At 37.6% G+C, this 13,356-nt stretch overlaps 1 protein-coding gene across 1 annotated transcript in view; it reads left to right on the top strand.

Moving 5' to 3' along the window:
• TTBK2 (tau tubulin kinase 2) overlaps positions 1–13,356 on the top strand; it is a 218,316-nt gene that overhangs the window by 89,075 nt on the left and 115,885 nt on the right. Inside the window, exon 4 of the mRNA XM_043983478.1 lies at positions 6,330–6,403. Coding sequence (XP_043839413.1) covers positions 6,330–6,403 — 74 coding nt within the window. The remainder of the gene's footprint in view (positions 1–6,329; positions 6,404–13,356) is intronic.

Below are 13,356 nucleotides of genomic sequence, written 5' to 3'. Positions count from 1 at the left end.
TGACAAAGTCACCAAATGAAATAGTCTAGAGGGAGAAGAGAAGAGGTCCCAGGATAAAGCCCTGTAGTACTCTCCCAATTAGTAGGCATGACCTGGATGAAGATTCAGCCAAGGAAACTGAAAAGGGAACATTGAGGCAGGTAGAGGAGAACTAGGAGAGCATAGTGTCCTGAAAACTTAGAGGGAGGAGAGTATCAAAGAATGGAGGGGTAAGGCCAAGCAGGATGAAGACAGAGAAAAGATTGAGAAGTTAAGTAATTTGGCTTAAGGTCACACAGTTGGCTCATATTGCTTTCTTAGGAACAAATACATATTGCCACAAATTGGGAGGAAATAATAGTATTGTCTAAAAAGAACTTCCTGGAGTACATGCACTGAGGTAGGGGTAGGGGAATGCAAGACGAGGGAATGGAGAAAATTGCCAGGGCTAGGAGATCATGGTCTGGTTGATTTTGTGTAAGTGATTTGGAGCAGACTTATTTTTCCCCCTCTTTTGCATCTTCATCCATGTTTTCCTCCTTTTTTCCCAGTCTCAGTCTCTACTTCACTGTCCTCTCAGTCATACTCTTTTTCATCTTCTTCAGGAGCTTCCCTTAATCACTCACTCTCATAATCAACCTCTCCTTCCTTAGCTCCTTCCCTTCTGAGGCTTGGATCTCACTTATTTTTCAAAATGGAATTTATTCTTGACCTAACATCCCTGAAGTCATGCATTGTACTACATAAATTTTTGCCTTTCACAGCTAAAACTCAGAAACTCACTGTTCTACTTCCTTAATACCCTCTATTCCTCTACTGCTTTGCAGTCTGGCTTTTGACCACACACTCTACTGAACTGTTCTCTCAAAAGTGCTCAATTCTGCCTTGATTGTTAAACCAATGGGCTTTGGTTTCTTTGTTTCCCCTGCTGTAGGTTTTGACACTGTTGATCACTCTTCTCCCATATCCTCTCTTCTTTTGGCTTCTTTGAAGCTTCTCTCTTGAGTCTTTTCTTACCTGGCCAGTCTTTTTCAGTCATCTTGGCCAGTTCATCATCCATTTCCGACTGATATGGGGTTGGGATGTGTAAATGTTCCCCAAGGCTTTGTCCTGGGCTTTCTGATCTCATCAAACCCCCTTGGATTCATTTATCACCTCTATATGTGTGATGCTCAAATGTGTACATCTGGTCCTAATATCCCCCCCCAGAACTCCAAGCCTGCATCTCCTCCTGCCTGCTCAATGTGTCCACCTGGATTCTTACCTTAAATTTAACATGTCCCAACCTGAACAGGTTTTCTTTCTCATCCCCATCTTGCCCCTCCTTCATACAGCCCCATTCCTGTGGATTATGTCACCATCTTCATATTCACTTCAGTGTCTTCATTCATTGTCAACTTTGACTCTTCCCTTTTACCTCACCCTCCATATTCAGTTGCCAAATCACTTTTCCCTCTACACTATTTTTCACATTCATCTCCTTCTCTCTGCTCACACTGCTCCTCCTCTGGTCAAACATTTATCACCTGTACTATTGGAATAGCCTCCTAATTGGTCTTTTCTTCCAGTGCCTCTTCTTTTCAATCTATACTTCACATAGCTGCCAAAATAATATTCATAATGCATGCGTCTGATCAAGTCACTCCCTACTCAGAAACTTTCAATGACTTTTCATTGCCTATACAATAAAATATAAACAAACTCTTTTGGCCTTCCGCAATCAGACTCCAACATACTTTTTACTGCTTTATGACTCATTACTCTCTTTTACATACTTTCTGTTCTAGCCAGATTGCTGTTTCTAGAATTTGACATAAAACTTAAAAATAAACAAATGCTTTATTCTTTTTTAAAAAATTGCTATTACTTTGCAATATTCTCCTCCACTCTTCCCTTTCCTCTCTCTCCTATAGAAGCCTTTCTTGTAATAAAATATAGCTAAGCAAAACAAATTAATATATTGACTGCACCTAACAACATACACCTCATTTTGCCCTTATATTCTGTTTCTCTGATAAGGGGGGCAGGGTTCATTGTCAGTCTTCTGGATTCATGATTGGTCATTGCATAGATTAGAGATCTGATATCTTTCAATGTTGTTTTTCTGTACATTAATATGGCTATTGTATAAATTGCTCTTTTGGTTCTACTTCACTCCAAATCAATCCATATAAATATTTTCTTATAATCCGTATAAATAATTTCTTAGAGCACATTACTACTCTTTTACATTCATTTACCACAGTTTGTCTAGCAGATTGGGGTGGGCACAGGGGTGGTGAATAAGGTAGCTGTCTTTAAGCATTTGATGAGCAGTTACATGTAAGAAGGATTAGACTTGTTCTGTTGTCCAAGAGAGAAGAACCTGTAACAATGGGTGAAAATTTCAAAGAGGCAAATTCAGGCCCAACAGTTAGAACTGTCTAGAAGTATAAAGCATTGCCTTTGGAGGCAGTGGGTTCCCTCTCATTGGAGGATTTCCCAGAGGCTGAATAGCCACTTATTACTATGTTGTAACAGGGGCTTTTTCCCAGGTGAGTTGGAATAAATGACCACTGAGGTAATTTCCAGTACAATAATTTTGTGACATTTGGTAACAGCTCCACAAAACAGATTTGTGTGCTTGTTTTCAAATAGCTTCTTTGACATTTATCGTTTTTATTTCTTGTCATCTTTGTCAACCTGCTGGGTATGAGGTAAAACCTCATAAGTGATTTAATTTGAATTTCTTTTATTGGTGGGTTTTAAGGTTATTTCATATGGTTATTGATAGTTTATATATTTCTTCTGAAAACTTTGATGTCTTTGACCATTTAACTTTTGTTCAAGAAAGACTTTTGTCCTTATGTATTTGGATCAGTTCTATAGGTATATATGCATGCATGCATGTGTGCATGTGTGTACACATGCATGTATGTATGTGTGTATATGTATATATAGAGGACATCAGACTTTTACTAAAGGCATTTGATACAAAGGGATCCCCCTCCCATTCAGTAGCTTCTTTTCTTCTAGCTTCATTGTTTTTCATGAATTCTGCCCACAGTAAGCCCTCTTCCATTACTAGAACTGTGGTAGTGAACTGTGTCTCCATCACACCAATCATTGTTCACTTGAATCTTTCCACCAGGAAAGTGGTTTCAAGATTTAAAGGAATTTGGTTTATTGACAAATAGAGACAAGGATTACCTCTCATTTAAAGAAATGATCAGTGTTTTAGTAATGATCTCTATTTTAGCAAAAACAGAATATTGATCATTTTGCATGAAATATATATATGTATATATATATATGTATATGTATATGTGTGTGTATGAGTAAACTCTCCTGTCTGAAATACCAAAGCTGTGGTGTCTTGTCTTCCATAATAGGATCTCAAATTTTATTGAAATAAACAATGATTTTTTTCTATATATGTATCTAAAGCTACTGGAGTTATTGTAGCCATTATATGTTAGTGCCATTATACATTGGTAATCTGTCATTGAAGAGAGCCTACAAGAATGGAACCAGTCATAGCAAAATTTCGTTCAGTAAATATTTTTTATACATTGATATTCTTGGGACAGTGCATATGCCCTTTTTTCTCTCCTCAGGAGTATGATGTTCATAGCACATAGAAGTACATATGGGACTTGGAGATGTCTGCCATCCTGGAAACTTTTTGAAGATAATTTTGTTTACTGTGGAAGTGTGATTTACTGCTGTAATATTGTTTATTGCGGCATCAGTTGGATACTTTTATTGAACTAAATATATATAGCAAAAGGCAGTACTTATATATCTCATGAATTGCATATATCCAAAAGATCATTAGTAAAATGGACAATAAATATATGAGCTGAGACCTTTTTTTTTTTTTTTTTAGTGAGGCAATTGGGGTTAAGTGACTTGCCCAGGGTCACACAGCTAGTAAGTGTTAAGTGTCTGAGGCCTGATTTGAACTCAGGTACTCCTGACTTCAGGGCCGGTGCTCTATCCACTGTGCCACTTAGCTGCCCCATGCTGAGACCTTATTAAGCACTTAACTGTGGATGTGAAGATGTACAATTGAATTCTGGGTTATTTTATTGCTAATGTCCTCTCCCTACACAATGCCCAACTTCCATTAAAGGGCAGAGGATTACATTTACAATTTATTTAATTTTCTGAGGACAGGGTTTGATATCAACAAGAAACTAGAAGTACTTTAGCATAATGAACAGTAAGCCTTTAGGTATCCTTACAAGAATAGGTGATATCAGATGGAAATATTTTGAGTACAGGCAATATAAAATTTTGATCCCAATTCCATTCTGTTCGTATTATTTTTTTAAATCAAGAAATATGTAATTGATCTTCTTTCTTTAGATGATTGAAAAAATCTTTGTAATATAAGCATTATACTCAAATACTACATATCTATAAGCAGAAACAAGAGGAGAAAATCATCCCTCCATAGAAAAGGGAAAACAAGGGGAACTACAACTTAAAATTGTGATGATTAAAATCTAATGTGTGTGTCCTTACCTGTCCCCCCAGTGTTGGGGGGAAGCTAGCTAGGAATTACTTATAAATTAGGAGCTTCAACAACAGTTTAGGCTTTTAAGCATTTATTAAAGTATATTAGAAGTTAGTAAAGACAGAGAGAGCACATATCTGAAAGAATGGAAAAACCCTACCTCTGATCTATGCCTAGAGAGAGAAAAACAGCTCCTTCACCTAGCTGCCCACGCTTCCTAAGAGAAATTCCCACTCAGTTCCCCTGGAAGCCCCCTGTCAAACAGGAAGAGGGGCAGTCCCCACACACAGCTCCAAGCTAATTGGTTAGTCACATTCAAGTCCATTGATTGGCATGACTTAAAGGCGGTCTATGAATAGAGGCAACTTCTGGGATGCCAGTCTGACCTTTGAAACCTCAGAAAGGTCACCTCATGCTTTCTTGGTTCTCACAAAATGAAGACCATTATTTCATCTGTCAGGAGAGGGAGAAGGTTAGGTGCCAATTAGCCATTCTTTTTTTTTTTTATCAATCTTACTTAAATTTATTAATATACAAAACCGGAAAATAGATGAAAGTCATTCATAGATGCTATAATAGCTAGTAACTATGTAGATGCCTACATTTTCCAATTTGTAGATGAATTACATGGTTCTCTAACCACAAAAGAATAAGAGATGGAAAACAGCATGAAATATTATTCACAAATTTTGCTGCTTCTCATAAATTTTAATACATAAAGTCAAAATTGTTAAATAAAATCAGTTTTAAGTTATGTAGATTAAATTCTTTAAATAAAATGTTTATTGATGCTTATAATTATACTTGTCATCATGGATATGAGTTTTGACTGAATCTTCCACATCTAACTTCATTAAGTTTGCTTTTTTTGTTTGTTTTTTGTGGGGCAACGGGGATTAAGTGATTTGCCCAGGGTCACACAGCTAGTAAGTGTCAAGTGTCTGAGGCCCGGATCTGAACTCAGGTCTTCCTGAATCCAGGGCTGGTGCTTTATCCACTACGTCACCTAGCCGCCCCCAAGTTTTTGTTGAAATAGTATAGCCCAACATTAACAACATTCATGATAATAGCAGTTAATGTCATGGAACAGGTTTAAATGATAACTCTGTTTTAAAGCCAAGAGTAGAAGTGATGATTACCTAGCCAATTCAATCCTTTTGCTATTTCCATTTTTTTAAAAAAATCCTTCATCTTCTGTGCATTTTCACTCCCTGGATTTATTTAGGCTTGCTTTTAGAAAATTGTTAGCAATAAAAGCATAGAATTTTAGAGTTGAGAAAGCACTATGGAAATCACCTGGTATCACCATTTCTTTTTTTGGGGAGGTGGGGCAGTGCAATGAGGGTTAAGTGATTTGCCCAGGGTCACACAGCTAGTCAATGTCAAGTGTCTGAGGCTGGATTTGAACTCAGGTCCTCCTGAATCCAGGGCCAGTGCTTTATCCACTGCACCACCTAGCTGCCCTCCCACCATTTCATTTTTTACAGGTAAGGGAACAGAAGGCCAGAGAGGTTGATTTATCCAAATCATACAGGTAATTAGGTACAGAATTGGGACTAGAACTCATATCTCTTAATCTTCAGTGTAGTATGATTTTCCTCTACACTATGTAGGTTCCATTTAAATAAATAATCTCTCTCTTTTTTAAAACTGAGTTTCACTGTGTTCCTCCTTGTATATAGTATAAACTAATCTAGATTAATCTATATACCTGCACCTTTGATTGACATACAGAATGGTCTTTCAGAACTAATTATTAAAATATTATACATAAGAGAAAATTATTGGAATTTTGAAAAAGATACCTGAATAACATTTTTCACTTTATTTTTCTTTGGTTTTTACCCAGGCAAAGACCATGTTTGCAGATTCATTGGCTGTGGGAGGAATGATCGGTTCAATTATGTGGTCATGCAGTTGCAGGTAAGTTTTCTAGAAAAAGCTTTAAAAATCCCTTTCATTGTTGATGAAATACTAACAAAGATCTGATATTGATAATAAAGAGAACAGTTGTGAACAAGTTTTTGATGCCATGTCAGAGTTTTATGATGGTTATGATGTGAAACTCCATATATTCAAAAAAAGATAAAGCAGGGAATGATTTGTCATTCAGTAATTCCTCTGAATATTAGCTACCTTGAGCCATTTACAATCTAGTTAGATTTAGTTTTACAAATGTTTGATTTTGCCTACAACTCTTCAAGAATATGCTTCATGCATGAAACAAGTATATATAAAAGGTATACCTATGACAGTCAATAATTTCAGCATTAGCAAATTAGACTTAGGTGCCTAGTGCTTGGCACATAGTAAGCAAGCACTCATTGAATGTTGACTAAGTGACATGTCCACATGCTGCTCATGTTGCTGAAGTTAGTATTGTACATAACAAGTCAGTAGATGCAGCCCCTTCCTCCTGTTGGAAGTTTATGAACTTTAATGGGCGACAGAAAAAGATAGACTTGGTTTCAGGACACATGAAATGATATCAAACACTGAAATGATGCTTCACAGAACAGAATGTTGTAAGCTCTCATAGAGCAGGGAGTGTGTTGTTTATATCTGTATCCTCAGCACCTGGCCAACTTCCTAGAGCATGGGGAGAGAGTTAGTGCTTATTCAGTGAATGAAATATATGCACCTGCTATTACAAACATGTGTTATGTTCTGGTATTTATATGCTACATATTGGAATAGGTCAGCATTTTGCAGTATTCTTTGTAGTCTCTGACATGTTCGTGAACTTGTTGGAACACAACCGGGTAGACATTTCCCTGGTACTGCCATTTGTCCATCCATACTTCATAGTCTCTTTTATACAGACATCTGAGCCATTTTCTGGGGGAAGAATTCCTAACACTATTTATTAACTCCATTGGATCAAAAGTTGACCAGTGTGTAGCACAGTGCTTGACAGAGAGTAAACACTTGATAATGCTTTTATTTCGGGTGGGTTGACAAAACCTCAAACATCACAACTTAGTAAGAATGCCTCCTTCTTAAAGTCATTAAGCACCCAAATGACTGGTTAGGAAATGGAGAAATACGTAATATAGGGTTAAGAAAATGTAGTTTGAAATGTAATTCCAGTTATGAATTAGGCTTAAAGAAGCTCAGTGCTCTGGAAGGGGAAAGGATCTTTCAGGTATTAAGTATAGCTCTGAGATAGTACAAATCTGTCAGTGGGCAATTCAGTGAGTGAGTGATGATTATATTTCTCAAGGTGAAAAGTTTTGGGTGATGAAACTGTATTCATCTAATGTGCTATGGTGAAGACTTTTGAAAGAAGAGAGCATTGGTCCTAATTCACAGAGTGACATAGGGAGTCATTTTGAGGGGTTAGGGAAAGGTAGAAAATACAGCTTGGATAGAGAATACAATAATGATTGATTGTCGAGAGATAGTTTTTAGTTAGCCAACATTTATTGAGCTCCCATTGTTTGGAATGTGTTCTACTGGGTGCATTGGAGTTAAAGAGGGATTAAAAGAATTGGACTCAAGAAGTAAATTATTTGCTGGTGAGGTGGAGTGATAGAATTTGCATATAGACCAGCACTTTTCACATTCCTTCTTCCCTAATGCCCCCATAAGGGGGCAGAACTAAAGGAGAAATAAATATAAGGCATTGACATCTTACATGGATGTAAGATGGTTAGCTTGTCTCTGCAGGTTTCCATCTTTTACCTGACTTTATTCTCATTAACAACTCTATAATAGGAAAAGCAAGGATTATCGTCCTGTTTTATATATGAAGAAAGCAAAGCACAGAAAGGCCAAATGACTTGTCTAGTGGCAACAGCTAGTAACAGAGCCATTACTAGAAAGTAGTCTCCCAATTTCCTTTCCATTAGACCATACTTTTCCTAGGAAGACTCTAAGGTCATTGTAGATTGTTTGTCTAATATGTTACTTTAGTCAAAAAAGCCAATAAAGTCTTGGACATCACTGGTAAAGGTATTGGGGGGAAAATCCTGTACCTTTATACAAAACCATGACATGTTTGTACCTGTAATAATACCATATGCCGTTCTGGTAACAATACTTCAGAAGTATAGGGGAATCGGAGAAGATCCAGAGAAAACTAAATTGACCAAGGGGGCAGAGGCTAAGAGAAAACCTGTGTGTTGTTTAGTTTGTAAAGATAATTGAAAGGAAGAAAAGATCAGGGTTCACAGAATGATTGAAGTATTTATCTAGGCTAAATCTGTACCTGTTCACTAAGTCTTAGTGAACTAGGATGCTACCATGAAAAAAGTTTTAGGACAAATAAAACACTTTTTATAAAAATGAGTAGTCATCTTACATACTTGAAAAGGGAGGATGGGTAGAGATTATACATAGGTTCAATAAGGGGTTAAAGAAAATTTTGATCTCTACTAATTTAGTAATGTGGGTATCCATGCCTATAGGGCAAAATATGAAGTAGGTTATCTTGGCATTTAAGGCCCTCCAAGGCCTGGTTCCAGCTTGCTTTTTCAGCCTTATTTCCATTGATCCCTTTGGTGGACTCCACATTCTAGCCAAATTACTAAATTACTGAGATCTACAGTGATGTTATTCAGTGTTCTCCTAGTTCTGTGTATTCATTCAACCCATTCTCATGCCTGAAATAATCTTCTTCCTGGCCTTTGGTGATCACCTGGCTGAAAGAAAGTGAGCTCTTCCTCTTCAGTTTTTCTTGGAGGACTTTGTCTGGGTCTCTCCATTCTGTTACATTCTGCCTTACGTTTATATATACCCTGTCCAGTAGTAAGCTCCACAAATGACAGCATCATGTCATTTTTCATTTCATATCCCTGCCACTTAACTCTTTTTTTTTTTTTTTTTAGTGAGGCAATTGAGGTTAAGTGACCTGCCCAGGGTCACACAGCCAGCAAGTGTGTATCAAGTGTCTGAGGCCGGACCTGAACTCAGGCACTCCTGACTCCAGGGCCGGTGCTCCATCCACTGCGCCACCTAGCTGCCCCCACTTAGCTCTTTTTAAAAATGTTCTTCTGTGACTTTTTTTCCTTTTTTTCCTTTCTTTTAAAAGATAATAAACATTTTTATTTATAGTTTTGAGTTCCAAATTTTATCCCTCCTTCCCTCCCTCCTCTCCCCCTCTCTGAGGCAATAAGCAATCAGATATAGGTTATACATGTGCAATTATGTAAAACATTACCATATTAGTCATTTTGTACAAGAAAACTTGAATAAAAGAAGAAAATGAAAGTGAAAAATAGCATGCTTCAATTTGTGTTCAGTCAATATCAGTTCTTTTCTTTGGAGTTGGATAGTATGTTTCATCATTAGTCCTTTGGGATTGTCTTGGATCATTGTATTCCTGAGAATAGTTAAGTCATTCAGCGTTTTTCATCAAATAGTATTCCTGGTTCTGTGCATGATGTTCTCTTGGTTCTACTCACTTCACTATACAACAGTTCATATAAGTCTTTTCAGGCCTTTCTGAAATCATCCGGCTTGTCATTCCTTATAGCACAGTAATATTCCATCACCATCATATACCACAGCTTGTTTAGCCATTTCCCAATTGATAGGCATTCTTTTGATTTCCAATTCTTAGCCAGCACAAAAAGCTGCTATAAATATTTTTGTACAAATAGGACTTTAGCTCTTTTGGGGGATGTCTTTGGGATATAAATCTAAGCAGTGGTATTGCTGGATCAAAGGGTGTGCACAGTTCTATAGCCCTTTGCCTGCCACTTAACTCTTAGTAAGAACTTAAATGCTTGTTGAATTCTGGGTTTATTTTCATGAAGAAAAGCCATACTTTCCTACAGGATACCTATTGATTTCACTATCAAAGATAGAATCTGGTGTTCAGTCTTTAGTCCTGGACTGTGACACTGAGAGGCACAGGAAAGAACACTGAACTTGGACTGAGTCACATGACCTACTTTGAACCCCAGCTTTACCATTTACTACCCATTTGACCTTAGACAGGCTGTTTACTCTCTTTGGATCTCAGTTTCCTCAGCTATGAAATGAGCATATTGAATTAGATGACTTCTAAGGTCTAAATCTATGATCCTGTGTCCCACAGCCATGAGATTAGTATCTCAGCACTTCCCCCAACTTTCCCATTGCACTATAGGAATCAAAAATACCCAAAAAAGAGTCTTCAAGGGAAATGGATTTTTCAAGCCCTTCACTTCTACCTCTTATCAAATGAAACTTTATTATTTAATTAGGCCTTTCTCCAACTTGACATGCCGCTTCATGTTGCCTTGTCTTTTCCTTTAGATTAGGGTTCAACTGGAAAAATGATTAAAGCTTAATCTTACTAGTGCATCTAGTCCCTAATATTATAATTAGGAAGCTATCTTGTTTAGAACTCACTTTTGGTGGGCCTGGAATAGGATAAATTGGTTTGGGAGAAAATGAACTGGAAGCAAGAAAACTGGCTAGGGGACTATTGAAGTTTTCTTGAACTATTGAAGTAGTATAGCCTATAAAAATATTGTGTGGTTGATTTGAGAGGAAACAAAGAATAGAGGAATGTGCTTTAGATGTAGCTAAGATCTGGAGAGGTACTGAGAGTGAGTTGATTATATGAATGAAAAGCTGTGGAGAGATTAATAAGGATCCTAGGCCTTGTACTTGATGGTAAAGAGATCTTGGCAAGGGCAATTGAAGAAGAGTTTTGGTCAAAAGTAGTGGGGGAAAAGACAAATTCACAGGGCAGGAAGAGAGTTTGGTGAAGATATGAATGTTGTAGGCTTAAAAAGTAATAGTATGGGGCAGCTAGGTAGCTCAGTGGATAAAGCACCGGCGCTGGATTCGGGAGGACCTGAGTTCAAACCTGGCCTCAGACACTTGACACTTACTAGCTGTGTGATCTTGGGCAAGTCACTTAACCCTCATTACCCCACAAAAAACTAAAAAAACAAAACCAAAAAGTAATAGTATGCATTTAATCTAGTTGTTAGAGAAATGTGTAGGGTTTTTTTTTTTTAAGTTCACTTGTAGTTTAAAAGTGTAAGAAAAATAATCTCTTTACTTTTTCAAGTAGACAAATTTTAGAGGTTAAAATATTGAACTTTTTTTTTTTTAGCAGCAAACATTTATTTTATTTTCCATTTACATGTAAGGGTAGTTTTCAACATTCATTTTCATAAGATTTAGAATTCCAAATTTTTCTCTCTCCCCTCCCCCCTCCACAAGATCGCAATTAGGTTTTTTATGTACAATCCACAAGTGTTCTTTTTATCAGTTCTTTCCATTGGGGTGCATAGTAAGCTTCCTCATTAGTTCCTTGGGATTGTCTTGGATCATTGCATTGCTGAGAGTAGTTAAGTCATTCACAATTGCTCATTGAACAATACTGCTGTCACTACGCACAGTGTCCTCAGCTCTGCTCACTTCACTATACATTGATGTTCATTAGTCTTTCAAGGTTTTTCGGGATCATCCTGTTTGTCATTTCCTGTAGCACAAGACCATTCTACTACAATCATATAACACATCTTTTTCCATCATTCCTCAATTGATGGACATTCCCTTGATTTTCAATTCTTAGCCTCCACCAAGAGTTGCTATAAATATGTTTTGTACAATTTTTCCCCCTTTTCTCTTTTTCATGATTACTATTGTTACCTGTTTCCCTTCCATCCTATTCCCTTCCCCATGATATTTATCCTATTATCCATCTTTTTTCATCCTATCACTCTTCAAAAGGGATTTGCTTCTATTTGTCCCCTCCTCCCCCTCTGCCCTTCCTTCTTTTGCCCTTCTCTCTTTATCTCCTTCCCCTCCTATTTTCCTGCAGGGTTAGAGAGATTACTCCACCCAGTTGAGTGTGTACATTATTCCCTCCTTGAGCCAATTCTAATGAGATTGAGGTCTTTGAGCCAATTCTGATGGGTGTTAGGCTCATTTACTGCCCAGATTAAATAGATTACTCCACTCAGTTGGGTGTGTCTGTTAGTCCCTCCTTGAGGCAGCTCTGATGAGTTTAAGATCTTTGAGCCTTTTCTGATGAGTGTAAAATTCATTTACTGCCCTGCTCCTCTCCCATCTCTTCCCCCACTCCGTAAGACTTTTCCTGTTTCTTTCATGTAGGATTTCACTTCTGCCCTTCCCCCTCCCCCAGTGAATTCCCTTCACCCCTCAGTTTAACCCTAAAGATGTTATCATCTAGCTAAGTGACACAGTGGACAAATCATCACCCCTGGACCCAGGGGGATCCCAGCCAAAACCTGGCCTCAGACACAAGACAGTCGCCCACTGTATGACCCCAGGTATGTCCCCCAGCTCCAATTTTTTTATGGTTCTCTAGGATCTTGTATTTGAAAGTCAAATTTGCCATTCAGTTCAGGTCTTTTCATCACAAATATCTGAAAGTCTTCTTTGTCATTAAAGTCCCATTTTTTCTGCTGAAAGATAATGCTGAGTTTTGCTGAGTAGGTGATTCTTGGTTGTAATCCCAATTCCTTTGCCCTCTGGAATATCATATTCCATGCCCTCCGGTCCTTTAATGTAGAAACTTCTAGATCTTGTGCTATCCTGACTGGGGCTCCACAGTACTTGAATTCTTTCTTTTTGGCAGCTTGCAATATTTTCTCCTTGACCTGAGAGCTCTGGAATTTGGCTATAATATTCCTAGGAGTTTTCCTTTTGGGATCTCTTTCTGGAGGTGATTGGTGGATTCTTTCAATTTCTATTTTATCTTCTTCTTCTAGAATTTCAGGGCAATTTTCCCTGAGAATACCTTGGAAGATGGTGTCTAAGCTCTTTCCTTGATCATGGTTTTCAGGTAGACCAATAATTTTCAAATTATCTCTCCTGGACCTATTTTCCAGATCAGCAGTTTTTCCCAGAAGATATTTCACATTGCCCTCTATTTTTTAATTCATTTGGATTTGCTTTATTGTGTC

The sequence above is a fragment of the Dromiciops gliroides genome, chromosome 2 (assembly GCF_019393635.1).
Source record: "Dromiciops gliroides isolate mDroGli1 chromosome 2, mDroGli1.pri, whole genome shotgun sequence".
NCBI classification, from domain to species: domain Eukaryota; kingdom Metazoa; phylum Chordata; class Mammalia; order Microbiotheria; family Microbiotheriidae; genus Dromiciops; species Dromiciops gliroides.
This window is presented reverse-complemented; position numbering and strand designations above follow the sequence as displayed.